The following is a 16,081-nucleotide window of genomic DNA, read 5'->3' on the forward strand; positions in this document are numbered from 1 at the left end:
ATTTCAATGCAAGAAATTAAATAGTTAATTGTCAATACTTTGGTTAGATGTCAACACAGTTTTGGAATGTTGCTATAACTTGATACATGTATTGTCGGGATCTAAAATGATCAAAATCTATTTATTTTTTCTCTGGGGAAGGGAGGTATTGCATTAAAAATGTCCCAAATGGGCAAGAAGACTTAGTCTGTATGCAGCTTGGTTAGAAATTCCGGGATTTCTGTGTTTATTTCTAGGCTGAGGTGCCATCTTTGTTTTTACTTATTTGACTGCAACATAACTGCGTGCTTAGTGAACGTTTCACGTCCTTGTCTTAGATAAATAAAAATATACAAACTTTATACAAACTTACCTAACCAAACTATGGTTATGACTGGCATGATATCAAGCCAAGAAAACATGTATGTCTAACTTTTTACAGTGCAGTCAGGGTACATTTTTCTGGTACAGCTATGTAGGTATACTTCTGTTAACACCACAAGGGCTCTAATTTTATAGGCTATGTCTGCCAAGAGGACACATTTTCAGATTAATTCCCCATACCACTTGGAACGAATTTACACATGCACAGATTTTAAGTGTTGTGATTTTGGATGTTCTGCTATGATTTCTGATGTTCTCCTGCTATGCTTTTGAAAACTGATTGGTTAAGAGTGGGAGAGGGAGGCAGATGGGCACTAGGTAATCTAGCTACAGTTCTGTAGTATATGAGCAGTGTCTAACAGTGGGCAATATATAATCTAGATGGGAATTAGAGGACACCATTACAAATTGAAAAAATAAAAAAAAGAGTAAACAGTAAGAGAGAACAATCAGCAAATGGTAAATTATTGAAGATGTGGTTCTGTACACAGACATATAGGTAAAAAGACATTATAGCTTCATTTCACGGAGTGTCAAGTGTAGTATATGCCAGAAGAATACAAAAAGAAGCTGAAAAGTAAGGTGTACAAAATAGTGATGTGACCGGTACTACTGTATGGTACAGAAACCTGTTCAGTAAAAGCAGAGTTTGAAGAAACTAAAGGTAATGGAGATGAAATGCCTGAGACAGGTGGTAGGATGTACACCATGGATGGATGAAAAAGATGACAACATAAGAAGTCAAAGTAGCTCCAACTGCAGAAAAAATCAAACACAACAGCTTATGGTGGTTTGGGCACATGTAGAAAAGTAGAAGACAAGCTGATGAAGGAGATTTGGGACAGACAAGAGGAATGTCGTGGCTTGTCACCTTTGACATGCGTGTCATAGGTTCAACATCACTGTACTACTATAAGGTTCATATATGTCTTAGTGATAATTCGTACTTCACAAGATAATCTAGTTCCTGTGCTTGACATTTTTATTGTGTGATCAGCATGTTTCTCATATATATATATATATATATATATATATATATATATATATATATATATATATATATATATATATATATATATATATATATATATATACAGTTGTACTATTTCCAAAACTGAAATAGCATCACTACTGGGTATGCTGTCCTGATAATTAGCTTAGACAGTTATTATGCTCATATTTTCAGACTACATATACTGATGGCTTTTGACATAGGCTGCCAAATATCCCAATATAAATACACAAGGAAACATTTTGATAACATAACTGTGTAGGTCCTTCTACTAAGAGGTTATTTTCCTTCACTGTATTATGAGTTTCAATGATCTGTCTCTCCTCCTATCCTCTTTGTTGCTATCCTTTCTCTTTTATACTTTTATTTTTCTTTTTTATTTTATATCTCTCCATTTCTTTTGCTATTATATGCAGCTGCATAGCAGCCTGTACCGACCACATGGGCATGGCCTTTTGTCCCCCAACAGGTGGCAGCAGCAGCAGCTGTTCCACCACCAGAAACACCCAACACATCTAGACCCAGACTGGCAGAACTGATTCCACACATCCTGCCCTACCTGTACCACCTACATCAAGTATGCCTGCACTGGAGGGTGGTACTACTGTACCATCCTGCATCAGAGGGTGGTATAGTAGGACATGCTAGTAACAGTGCAAGTGGAAGTGACACGTGTCACACATCAGGAGCTGGCAAAACTTGTGGGAGAGATAATAAACAGGAGGTTGAATGCCAGCATCAGCTTTATACAGACCATGCTCCACTGAATCGTTGGGTGACTTCCCTGCCCAGCACTGTCTCCAGTTTCTGAGTCATGACTCAGTGGTGACTGCTCTCAGGGTGAGGAGTAACCTCCTTTCACTTACGTGTAAGCTGGCAGAGGCTGCATCTCTGGACACCCAAACATATTCTCAAATCTAGTGTTCCTCTACTCCTCCATTTTGTGTCCATACCTACCTCTGTATGCTGTACATGCATCCCCTCACCATTGTCTTGCCTCTGTTGGTCTGATGCCTCCTACACCATTGTATTTTCTTTCCCTCATTGTGTTACTTACACCTGTCAGTCATGTCTCTTCTCCCCTGCGACCAACCCTCCCTTTCTAACTCACCCCTTACTTCCCTGACTTCCTTCTCCAACATTGCCTTCTCAATAAAAAATGGAAAAAGCCTCCTAGCCCACAACAAATACGCCATGGTCCGTACCTCTCAATTTCATGGGTGTCGAATTAATGTACACGAGTGGCTACAATTGTTAATCATAAAAGGGGTCATTTTCTTCCAAATCATTGAGGATGTCAGTCATCAGATCATTCCAACTATTGTTGTAATTCACCATGATTATTCAGCTAAGAATTTCAGAGGTATGCTCCTATCCAGAAGAGTAGCTAGGGTGAGGTGAGAGGGGCAAATGACTGGGGTGCAAAGTGTTGGGGAGGGGTGTGATGTTTTAAAAGCTGGTATTGCATTTGCAGACAAATGAGAGAGGTTTGGCACTCTGTATGTAGTCAGTACTAGGAAGGCACAGCAAGTAAGATGACATTATGCTCAGGTCTGACATAATGCTTAAGAAGGTAAAATGGAATGTGAAGCTCTGCTTAACTGGCAGGCTATGCTACATGACAACATATCGAGAAGTAGCTGTAACTATATACTCTGCATATATACTAAGTGTTGTACATCTCTGTCTGTGAATTTGGGAACAGGGGTGGTCTTCTTAATGTCTATTAAGAGTAATTTATCTTTACAGAGTTATGATGCACATATATTATAACATATGACCATGCTCACTGTATCAGAAAAGATTTAAAAGCCAAAATATTTCACATTGTCTGTCTTCTGTACCTTTAGGCATGAAACTAACTCTTTGCTGAAGTTTTTGATCAGAGACTGTTACATTCAAAACAGTGAATAAAATCCTCTTGTCTCGAAATCTGCATATGCTCCTGCATTGACTATTGTTTGATTAGAGCTTGGAATGTAAATAGGTGGTTGCCTGAATTTCTGTTTATTACTTGCCTAAACTACGTCACTTATTCCCATCACTGATTTTTGCTATGACAGTTGTGGCTTCCAAAAATTCTATCTGAAGTGCATTATTTCTTATTGTAACTTTTATCACCAGTAAGATATTTCTTATTACTGTGCACTTTGGATGTCTCCCTGAAAATAACCAGAAGTGCTAAATGATAAATTTGAATTACCATGTTAGCAAACTAAAAAGACATCAGGCAGTAAATAATCAGGTAATGACAAGATAAAAGCCAACAGACACGCGTGCACACATGCATGCAACACTCACATGCATAAACAGATGCACGTACTAAACACAGCAAATCTATATTCATGCATCTTAGAAATTTACTTATATTTTTTCTGTAACATTTGTTTATTTTTTTCAATAATGTTATTTAATGGAAAAATTAAATACATACTATAGGGAAATGTAATATTTCATCAGTAATGTATGGCATGCTGTGGGATATTATGATAAGTTGAAGTGTTAGGTGTGTTTTACATATATATATATATATATATATATATATATATATATATATATGTGTGTTTGTGTGTGTGTGTGTGTGTGTGTGTGTGTGTGTGTGTGTGTGTGTGTGTGTGTGTGTGTGTGTGTATATATATATATATATATATATATATATATGTGTGTGTGTGTGTGTGTGTGTGTATATATATATATATATATATATATATATATATATATATATATATATATATATAAAATAAGTTCACTTAGGGAGCAAGTCCAAGAGGTGAATCTTGCTATTAATTTCATGAACACAATTAGTTGGTTATGATCAAGGATTCACAATCGTAATTCTTTATAGCACTGGAATATTATTTGTCCTGATGTACTACTAGTTGCAGAGGGGAAAAAGTCTAGGATCACAATGTGTTTTACAGATCTGAAAGAAGTAATGCATCTAATGCTGTCACTCAGGACTACTCAAAAGTTAAGTGAAGCAAAATGTACCGTTTATCAGTCCACAGCTTTAAAAGCAATTTCACTCTGCTCCTGTTGTGTGCATTTGTTTGTTTGTCTGTCAGCACAAAGTGTATTACAGCTTTAAAGCTGTCAGTGATTTCCACTGCTATTCTTTGGTGGCTACTATGTGTGCTGATATCAGATATGTTCATAACAAGCTTATATTTTATCTGTTTCTAATCATGGCACGCTGTGTACTTCTGTGCCATTATGAAAGGAATTGATATATGAATACAGATAAATGAGCAAGGCATCAGCCATCACAGGGTACCTTCTGAGCAAATAGATTTACTGTCAAGAAAGAAGAAATTACATAAAACATGGAAAATGTACTGATGCTTGCTAACTTCTTTGAATGATAGAAATTGAAAAATCATCAGGATATTCCACCCTCTCTTCCATCATGAAAAATATTGTTACCATGTTTTTTAAAGTTTACCTTTACAACTGCTCTTTTGACTCTTCTGACATTCTGTTATACCACAACATTTGCAGTTAATTTTTGCATTTACATACTATAGGTTCTATATTCAGGAGAAATGCTGATTGTTAAGTTACATTTCACTGTTTCGTCTGTTCACCGTTCCAGTGAAAAACTACAGCAGAATTGCTGAACAGATGAAGTAAAGGACTTTCTCCTTTCATCCACTGTTGCGTCATCTCTGAGTTACTATATGTAGAGCTGTACAGTTTGGGAAGCAGAGCCCTCTACGGGGAGGAGGGTTCCACCCATAAAAAAAAATGCTGTCTTTGGCTGCATTCAGTGGTGTAATGTATCAATGTTTTTAATTGTGGAATGAGTGCCAGCAAGAATAAAATAATATATGGTTAGCCGTTCCTCTCTTTGATCATTTCACAAATTAAACTCAAAGTGTGGAATCCATGAAAAAATGCTGTAGAACATGTTATATAACTCAGCAGTGTTAAGTAATGATCTAGGGAAGGACTGCAGGATTGACTCCTGAATGTGACAGTAAGCAGGCCACATGCAGGTAACGAAAGATAGGATGACTAACATGGTATACCACACTGATCATTTTATACTATGCCACTGCGATGTTGGCATAAACAATGTGCCCAGAGATGCATGACAGAGTTTCTATGTCTGTATAATTTGTGCCTTGTGATAAATTAGTTGCCAGCAAATGGGAGTACTCCAAGCATTACCAAGATAACTCAACAATAACTCATACTAGGAGGCAAGAGGGGATGAGGGTTCTCTAATTGAAAATACATGCTAGAGAGAGGATTCATTTGCTCTGACCAGTGACAAGTCAGATGGATGAGGAGACAGAAGACACTGGCCTGTAAAAGGCTGAATGTGTTGAAGGCAACAGACACTGACCATGAACAGGATGGTCAGATGATCAGCATACACTGACCACTGTAACGATGGGTAGGGAGAGGCCAGGAGACACTGAGTACTAACAGGCTGATTAGGAAGAAGACGGCAGACACTTAACACTAACAGTCTGGACAGGGTGACTAGCAGGCACTGAACACTAACATGCTGGGTAGGGAGGGGCAGCAGACATTGACTATCAACAGGCTGAGTAGGGAGAGAGCAGTAGACACTGGCCACAAACTGGCTGATTAGGAAGAGGGCATCATAATCTGACCACTGACTGGTTCATTAGGAAGAAGGTAGCAGACACTCACCACTAACAGGATGGATAAGATGAGCAGCAGATATTGACCACTAACAGGTTAAGTATGGTGAGGCATCCTGGCCAATATTGACCACTAACAGGCTGGATAAGAAGAAACAGACTTTAAGGTTAGAAAGTAGTTGGTGGCTTCATTAGGTGACAGGTGATGCAGTTGGAAGCCAGGAACATCAATGTCTCATAAACTGATTATATTGCTAACTAACAGGAGGAGGGATGCCAGGAATTCTGATGGCCATCACAACACTTGAGGCTGTATATCTACACTGGGATCCACTGTCACCAGGCTGGGAGTAAACTGATCACCACTGTCATAGGCAGATAGTGAACCAAGTGCAATCACCCATAAGAGAAAAAGCATTGTTTGGACAATGAATGGTTAAGTGTGAAAACAGCTTATTGCCAATGTAAGTCTGAGAGCTGAGAGACTCTTAACTATAAATCTACAGACTTCCTTTATTGTCGTTAGCAGCAGAGGTGGGGCACATTCCAAAACTGGAATGTTAATACTCTTTCTTATTGTTAATGTTTGACTCCAAAAGTCAATATTTACTATGGAATTTGCACAGTATTCACTGTAGTACATGAGCTGCACAATCTGCTAATTTGAAAAAGCAGCAACCTGTGTAAAGCCTCAAAAAAGAATGGCACATTTTGAAGTGACATATCTTCCACCTGCTTTTAGAATACCAGCGTTAACATATAAAATACTACAATCCAAGTAATTTTGTGTACATGTGTTTAAACATAGATCTGCTTTATATGTTTCTAGAATGGGTATTTGTGTTTTGGATGTATTAGTTTTTATACAGTGTTTGTTCAGCTCATTAAAATTATTTTTCTCTGTTTTTAAAATTTTGTAGATATTATCTTTATGAATTTGGTACGCAGTACTTCATCTTTAAACTGATTTTGCTACATGAAATGTCATTGTACACAAATGCTGAACCTTGCACTCTTCAAGCATTTAGTAGCTATATACTGGTGCCCCATGTGTATCCTGTCCAGTGGTCTGACTATCCACATTTAAATATCACAAAAGAAGAATAGTAAAATTATAACATTTACACTTTGCAACAGTATTTATATTAATTTGTATCACCTACATTCAAAGTACAGTGCAAGAAAACATGGGTATGCACTTTCAGTATAAGATCTACACCACACTGCTTTCAAGAAGGTAACCTGAATTACTTACTGCATCAATATGCATCCTCAGCAACTGAATGTAAAGAAACTGAATTAAAATGTATTCACACAAAAACAACGTGGGGCAAAACAGAAACAAAACTTATTTTAAAATATATCATTCCAGCGCCACCTTTCAAGCAGTAATCAATATATATCTAAAATGTTAACTGAATTCTGCGTGACAGTTTCTTAACCATTACTTTACTTAAAGCTACCCACTGTTACTATCTGTAAATGAATGCATTGTTGATTTTTTTCCTAGCTAATTTAGGAAATACAGACTTCAAGACTTATATTCACATAAGCATGCCTAGAGTTTGAAATTGCTTAAACATACATTTCTGAAGAGTAAATAAAGCTTTGTCTTACCTTTCCAGCTGTTTCCATGTTCACTCGTTTGCCCTTATAAACTAAAATGTAAAAAACAGATTGCTTGAATTATATGTGCTGTCAAACGTCAGCCTTTGGGACTATGCCAGAAAAACACAGAAAGTTTGGCTTAAACAGACACACGCACACATAGATGTACTCATATGACCACACTCTCTGTTAAGCATTGCAAATCATGCTAGCCTTTGCATATTTAATTAATTTAAAGAAAAGTATTCCCAAATCTAAAACCATGTATCCGATTTATAATATGTTTCTTATGCTCACTATAAGTCACTATCAGATCAGTTCAGTCATGAGTTTTAAATATTGTTTCTGGGACTGATAAAGAAATTCCACGATTCCTTTGAAACAACTTGAAGTCATTAGGATATTGCCTTAATGTTCTAACAATCTGAGGCAATAGTTTATACAATATTTTGTGATACATTTTGCTTTCTCCAAAACACTGTTTTGAAATGCCACAAAATGTCTACTATAACTATATTAAAAAGTCTTTAACTGCTGTCTTGTAGTTTGTATGAGGTCTGAGTTTAACTGTTTCTTCTGCAGGGTTTATAGTACATTAAATAAATTATAAATATATAAATCAATAAATACATCTTCATGGGAAGAAACAGGTAATCACAAGAATATATACCTCATATAGATGGCTTGCCAAAATGGGAGAACTTGGTTTTGATTCACAATAAGACACATAAATATTTTCTTGGGCCAGAGTTATTATTGTCTTCTTGTATGAACAGTGTACAATGTTTTAACTTGCTCCTTAGTTCTTGGTGCTATAATTATAATAAATAGTTCACTGCCATAGAGCTCGCGTGTCTATCTCTGGTATCAGTGTCACAAAATTAGCTATCATGTAAATGCATGAAGGCAAGTGAAAGAAGGCAGGATTAAAGAGTGAAAAGTTAATTCTCTGGAATCATGTTGCTCAATCGACAATTCTATCATCAAGTGCTGATTAATCAAAAAAAAAAAACAAGCAATGTTGCTTGATTGACAACTCTATCATCAAGTGCTAATTAATCAAAAAAAAGCAGACAAAACAAATTTTGGTGAATCTCACAGGAATATTTTTTCAATGGGGTAACCCCCCTCCAACCCAATAAAGGGTGATACCTCCCATAACCAGAAAACTTAATGATATCTACTCTGTGGTCACAACAGTGGTGAATGGAGCAATTGATATTGTAAAAGGATTTATTGCAATTAACTACATCACATTTACTTGATAGATAAATAATTGTAACCAAGTTGTCTAATAATAATGTTCATTGAAATATCAAATGTTTGCAAAAAAAAAATCATATCCCATAGAACAATCATTTTTTGCAGTGGGGCAAGCCCCCCTGTTTGTCCATTGTGGATATTTTGCTTCCACTCCTCCCAGCTCTTTATATACATGCCAACTCGAAGGTCACACACACTTGAAAAAAAAGGAAATGTGCAAAATAAGCATAAAACTCACCTTTTCCCACTTCCTTATTCTGTGATAAAAAGCAGCTGTTACATACCTGCTTCTGATATATCAAAAAGTGACAACAAAAGGCATTCAGTTTTCTTCTATTGATGATTGAGTGCCATAAAAGGATACACAATCACTTTTTCCATGGGGAAACCTGAGACATATCACCAAACAGTCCAGCACCAATATCTTATTGTAAATTAACTTTATTTACAATGACAACACTGGAATGCAGACTGATTTCATCCTCTATGTAGATTCTTCATTGTAATCCTAGAGGTAACATTGGGAGGCCAGAATTATCAGTGCATATCTACTGCTAAACATGATAGGAGCTCATAGTTTCATAAGTCCCTGCCAGCCATTTGAGGATAGGGATATTTAGGAGCTTAGCCATACTAGCTTACTTACTCCTGTCAATAAAGGAGTTAGAAGCCTGACCTGAGGTGAACTTATGGTTAGCCATGTAGTTGTCTTAATTAGAGTTACAGAGTGAGGCATATGTTTTATTTGATATAGAGTGGAAGGGTATTTCCGAAGTAAGGAGTGCTTTCAGAGAGCTTTCTGTCTTCCTAGAAGGTCTTGTTTATATTATATTGAAGAATTAGGTCTTTAGCATGGATATTTGTAGTGTTTAAAATTTTACAAACATGTAGTTGGTCAAACAGCTCACTGTCATTTAACAGCATATAGGGCAGACATCATGATCATCAGAGAGAAGGTGATAACAGATGCAGTTGAGGTACAGAGTATTTAGAAATTCTGTGCAACTTAACTTGTTGTTGTTCAGTGGAAACTTATAGCTTTTCTAGTTGAACTATGTGCTTAGGCTGGTACTTGCCAAAGGGGTATTATATTCAAACATAGGTCTAATAATGGTAAACCACAGAGGGACTTCCTTTGACCTGGAGAATATTCCTTTAGTGATAAACTGGGCAAGACAGAAGGATTTTCTAACCATAGCTGATACATTGTCCAAGAACATGGTCAGATCTCTAATGAGAGTATCAGTTCTGGGGGGGGGTCATTTATGTGCTAGTTGTAGGTTATTGTTTCCCAAAAGAGTACAATGTTATACTTTTTAGCACTGAGTTTTAGCCCAGGGTTCAGATATCATTAATTTGTATGGGTTAGACCCTCCTGGAGGGTATGAGTATCATTTTGGGTGTTAATGGCAGCTCCGAGGTGGCAGTCAGCAGTGAGTTGGTTACTTATAGACCTTCGATATCAGCTTTGATATCAGTGAAGCATAAGCTGAAGTAGAATAGTCCTAGAATGGACCATTGAGCTGTGCCACTCATGATGAGTATTTTTAAAGAAAGTGTGCCACTTATCCTAATACATCCATTAAACAGTTCACTATCCAATATCTTCCATAGGGGTTCATTTTTAGTTATGTTATTTTATTAATGATACTAAAATGTGGGACAGTGTCAAAGACCTTTACAATTTCCAGCTACGTGACTTGCACTGGTTTGCCTTTGTCTAGAACCAGGGTGACGCTTTAAAAGATGTTAACCAGATTTAGTAGATAGTGTCTGCCAAAGTGGTCAAGCTCAAGGGATTTTAAGCTGCCAATATCTTTGTTTATACGTTCTATGATGACACATTCAGTTACCTTACATATCAGTCTGGAAAGACTAACTGGTCTATAATTTCTAGGATCAATGATCCTTGTGGAGTGGAACCACAATGGATATTCTTCCAGCTTCAGGAACATAACCAGCGGACATACTGAGGTTAATTAGGTCTACAAGGAAGTCTATGAGGCAGTATTTCATACTAATAAGGAAAAAGCCTGATAGTTTTTCTGGCCCTATAGAGCTAGCCTGCTTCCTTTTACAGAGGCCATCTAATACTTGTTTGATGACATGGGAGGGAATGCATGGAGGGACAGAGTGAAGAGGTTTGAGTTAAATTTGTTTGCAAGTATATGCACAATATACTTGAGTGGACAAAGCTGCAAGGTGTCACCTCCATGTGGTGCTAACTATTCTTCCTGAGATTCCTGATATACATACAGAATGCTTTGTGGTCATCCTTGGAGGTGATAACAATATTCAACTCATATTTGGCCTTCTTAGTTCCCAATTTACTCTTTTCGGTTAATTTTGAGGGTAGTAGGATCTTTGGAGTTTCTTCCTCTTGTTGAAGACTTTGTTTATGCTGGAAGGACAAATAAAAGGTTAATTTCTGAACTTGGTACTATATTTGATGCAGGAACTTAGGTAAGAGTAACATTATATGGTAAATGTGTCTATTTTACCTATGGCGTCATCATGCAGTGGGGAGATTTTGAACATAAGATCAGTATCTTGAAATTAGACAGTATGATGACCCAGAAGGTAAAACAATAAAGCATAGAACCGAAGCTGCCACAGGAAACAGAAGTTTAATCCACAAGCCACAAACAGTTCACATAAACGCCTCCAAATACACAGTATGTTTTCGTTTCTCCTACTTCATCAGATGTGGGCTGCTTCCAAAGCTAACACCTTTTATAGAGCACATTGTTTCAATTAACAAATCAGCTTTGCTAAGCAATCAACTTGTAATTGAGATAAAGTAAAAAAAGTGCTTTTGTGCTTTTAACCTGATGTTAACATTTTATGTTTTCTATGATAAAAAATTAAAGGTGTGTGTCAATACATTACTAAATCACATACTCGTATTATAAATAACCATTCACTTTTAAAACTGTGTTCAATTTTGGTAAAATGCATGAATGAATTAAAAAATACTAAATAAGTAAAACATGAAATGAAACTTTCCTTTGATGAAAGAAATACTTCTGCAAAAACCAATCCATTTAGCACCATCTAGTGGCCTTACAAAGATTTTGCAAGGAACAACAACATAACAAACCATTCCCTTTTCCTTAAAACATAACTTACATAAAGTGAGTTCTAAAAATGCCTACTTTAATATATGCTTGGTCTATAAATACATACATATGTTAAAAATTAATTTATTACTGTTTGATTAAAAAAACTTATTAAAAAAACATGTTATTAAAATTGCATTCAAATGAACATTAAAAAAATGACTTAACAAAAAAGATGTTTAGTAAAAAGTATGTAGAGAGTTTATAAAGCATTTAGGACTCTTTATAAGTAAGGTTTGAGCAACTTTCTTGAAATTCCTATTAGACACATATTACAATTTGGCTGATCCTATTTTCAAAAGGGGGGGCTATGGAAATATTTTTGTTAAGACCAGGGGCTTTGTTTGCTTCTAGTAATAGTTGCCAGTACAACTCCCTATATTCTATTCTTTCTTCCCACACCCTCCCCTTTTATCTATGTCTACTCTCTCAATAACATAAAATGTAACTTGTGCCTCTGGGCATTCCTTAGTATGCTTGTACAGTGCATTTGTTTACCTGTATGTCATATATATGCTCGTATATTCTCCTTTTTAGTTTCCTCCTGTTTTACCTGTATGTCATATATATGCTCGTATATTCTCCGTTTTAGTTTCCTCCTGTTTTACCTGTATGTCATATATATGTTCGTATATTCTCCTTTTTAGTTTCCTCCTGTTTTACCTGTATGTCATATATATGTCCGTATATTCTCCTTTTTAGTTTCCTCCTGTTTTACCTGTATGTCATATATATGTTCGTATATTCTCCTTTTTAGTTTCCTCCTGTTTTACCTGTATGTCATATATATGCTCGTATATTCTCCTTTTTTGTTTCCTTTCTGTTTTTCCAACATAAAAACCTTGGCATGTCTTACACAATGCCAGGTATACCAAGCCTTTAGAATCACAATTATTAAAGTCCCTACTTTCTAGCTTTATGTTTCTACTTTCTATAAAAACTTCATCTTTGTTTATAACATAGGTACATTGCGAACAATGACCACATTTAAATGTTCCCTTCTTTATTCTCCTATTAGAATATCGGGTATCTGTATTACCTTCCAATAGTTTTTTGAGGTTATTGGAATTTTTGTGTACTACTTTTAAATTACTTTTCGAAATGTTGTCCAAATCAGTGAAAGCTATGAATCTATTCCATTCGTTTTCAACTATTTCTCTCACTATCCTTGAACTGGCATTGTACTCTAATACCAATGCATTACTGAAATTCTCATCCACATTTTTTGTATTTACTTCCTTCTCAGTAGCATCTATACCCAATATACGTTTAAATTTACTCTTCCTACCCTCCATCATCTCTATCTCCATCTTTTCTATTAACCAGTCAGGATAACTTCTATTCTTAAACATTTTTCTAAGAACATTCAATTCTTCCATAAAATCATCATCATTTGAAGTCATCCTACATGACCTAATATACTGGCCTTTTACTATATTTCTTTTATAATGCATAGGATGAGCACTCTTATAGTGTAGGTAAGAGTTTGAATAGGTCTTTTTCCTATAAACCTTGGACTGAAATGTATTGTCTTTTTTATATATTTCTATGTCCAAGAATTCTAGGGTATCTTCACTCAAGGAATAAGTGAATTCTAAAAAAATATGTACTTGTATTTAAAAAATCTATAAATACTGGTACCTGTTCACTTGGTGCCACCCAAAGAATACAAATGTCATCCAAAAATCTCTTATATTGTATCCAACACCTCTTATATTGTGATTGTAAAACAAATTTCTCTTCCCATTTAGCCAATACCAAATTCACATATGTAGGGGCACAGGCTGCCCCCATTGCTACTCCCTTTATCTGATGAAAGTATTCTCCCTTAAAATAAATGAAGTTATACTTTAGAACCAGATCAATCAACTGCATAATTACTGTACATTCATTATGACTTAAAGTGTTATCTTCAAACACTATTTCTTCCAGTAATTTTAATCCTTCTTCATGGGGTATGCTTGAAAACAAGTCTACTACATCTATAGTAAAAAATCTTAGATGATCTTTCCATGAATCCTGTTTTAAACCTCTTAAAAAATCCCAAGAGTCTTTTAATATATTACACCTTTTTACCCATATTGCCTTCAATTTCCCATCTATAAACTTAGCAAGTGGTAAGGTTTTAGATCCTTCAGCCGAAACTATTGGTCACAAGGGTGGATTCATTTCATCTTTATGTATTTTCGGAATCCCGAACATGGTGGGTATTCTTGGCTTCTCCACTTTTAAGTAACCATATGTCTTACTGTCTATTAAACCATCTACCAATAATTCCTCTAGTACCATATCTATACGTCTGTATGCTATATTGATTTCATTTACAGACATGTTGGAATATTTATCAGGATCCCTCAAAATTTCATTCATTTTCCCCTCATAAGTCATATTGTCCATAAGAACCATTCCACCACCCTTGTCTGGTTTCATAATTCTTAGATTTTTGTCACCCCAAATTTCTTTTAAAGTCTTGCTTTCAAGTGGGTTCAGGTTATTTTTGTATTTTACCTTATTAAAACTATCCCTAACCCCTCTTTCTATTATATTTTCCAAGTTTTTTATCTGGGGATGTAGGGGGGATTAAATACACTTCTCCTAGTCATTCTTGTTGGTTCATATTTAATATTCTGACTAAAAATGGTTTGAAAATTAATTTTTCTAGTAAATTCATTTACATCCATTAATGTTCTAGCAAGATCTCCTCTGTTCCAATGAATAAATTTGATACCCTTACTTAGTAAACTAAAATGTTCATTTGTTAAAATTATGTGACTAAAATTATAAATACTAAAATCACACTTAATAAATTTAAAAGGGTTAATTTCATCTTGAACAATGTCTGAAATTTCTAAGTCAGGGTGGTTGGTACTAACCATATTCAGTACCTCATCCTCCCCCTTCGAGTCCTGTCTTTCATTTTGGTATCCATCCCTATTCTTTAACCTTTCAGATCTCCTTACAGGTTGTTCCTCACAAAAATCATCTCTAAAATCATCCAAATTTATCACACGTTTACTGACCCTCACATTTTCATTTCCTTTTCCTGCCTCAGTGTTCCTCCATTCCCAATGCCTCCCTCCTACCTTAGGTTGAGGGTATGCACTATCATTTTTATACTCATTTAAGTCTCTCTCAAGTTTTTTTACTTTACGTTTAATTAATTCATTGCACTGTCCATCTATGTCCCTCCTAATGTTGTCATACTTCACTCTTTCCTCAGGAATGGTGTGAATCAAATCATCTTTTATACATTCATTTAACATTTCTACTTCCTTTAACAATTCATTTTTCACTCTATTGTTTTCTACTACCATACATCTTAATACATCAAGCCCACATCTGTTGTAAATTTCTACAAGTTCTTTATACATATTGCTACCAAACACAACATTATTGGGAATTTTTAAAATTCTTAGTCCCTTGGGGACTATATTTTCAGAAATGCATTCAGTTAAATAGGCATTTTCAATGTCCAATGATTTATATTTGTAGAGCAGTTTTTCAAACCTGACCAGTTTCACTCTGTAGCTTTCAGTTTTTTTAATGTTCATTTGAATGCAATTTTAATAACGTTTTTTTAATAAGTTTTTTTAATCAAACAGTAATAAATTAATTTTTAACATATGTATGTATTTATAGACCAAGCATATATTAAAGTAGGCATTTTTAGAACTCACTTTAGGTAAGTTATGTTTTAAAGGACAACCGTGCCCTCAGACTCAAAAAACATATTAATTTCATCATGGTTTGATGTTTCCTACATTTTAACAGCACTCTGAGACTATTTTGAGCTTTTTAGATATTTTTAGATGCAATTTCTGACTCTGACCACATGGGGTCTGGCATATTGAAAAAACTCAGACTGTTTACTCTGCCTCTAAGTATCCCAGAATGCATTATTTGTCTCCAAAAAATTGCATCAGATCTGCCGCTTTTTCCCTTAAGTTGCCGTGACTTCATCGACTTAACAGGCATTCACTGCAGTCTTCAAATCCACTACTTTTAGTTAAATTGTTATCCTTTTTAAATGACCACTTGAAACACAAGCAGTGCAAATGCTACAGAACAGAACACAAAAGTGCATTATCTAGCTCTTTCACCTT

General features: G+C 35.4%; 1 protein-coding gene across 3 annotated transcripts in view; it reads right to left on the bottom strand.

Annotated features, from left to right (window-relative positions):
* Positions 1-16,081, bottom strand: part of LOC122793406 (alcohol dehydrogenase class-3-like) — a 765,188-nt gene that overhangs the window by 238,638 nt on the left and 510,469 nt on the right. Inside the window, exon 1 of one of the 3 annotated variants that reach the window (XM_044061386.1) lies at positions 7,606-7,698. The exons of the other annotated variants lie outside the window; for them this stretch is intronic. Coding sequence (XP_043917321.1) covers positions 7,606-7,623 — 18 coding nt within the window. The 5' untranslated portion in view covers positions 7,624-7,698. Of the gene's footprint in view, positions 1-7,605; positions 7,699-16,081 lie in introns of those variants that run through there. 3 annotated transcript variants of the gene reach the window in all.

The sequence above is a fragment of the Protopterus annectens genome, chromosome 2.part0 (genome assembly GCF_019279795.1).
Source record: "Protopterus annectens isolate FY-2018-M chromosome 2.part0, PAN1.0, whole genome shotgun sequence".
Taxonomy (NCBI): domain Eukaryota; kingdom Metazoa; phylum Chordata; order Ceratodontiformes; family Protopteridae; genus Protopterus; species Protopterus annectens.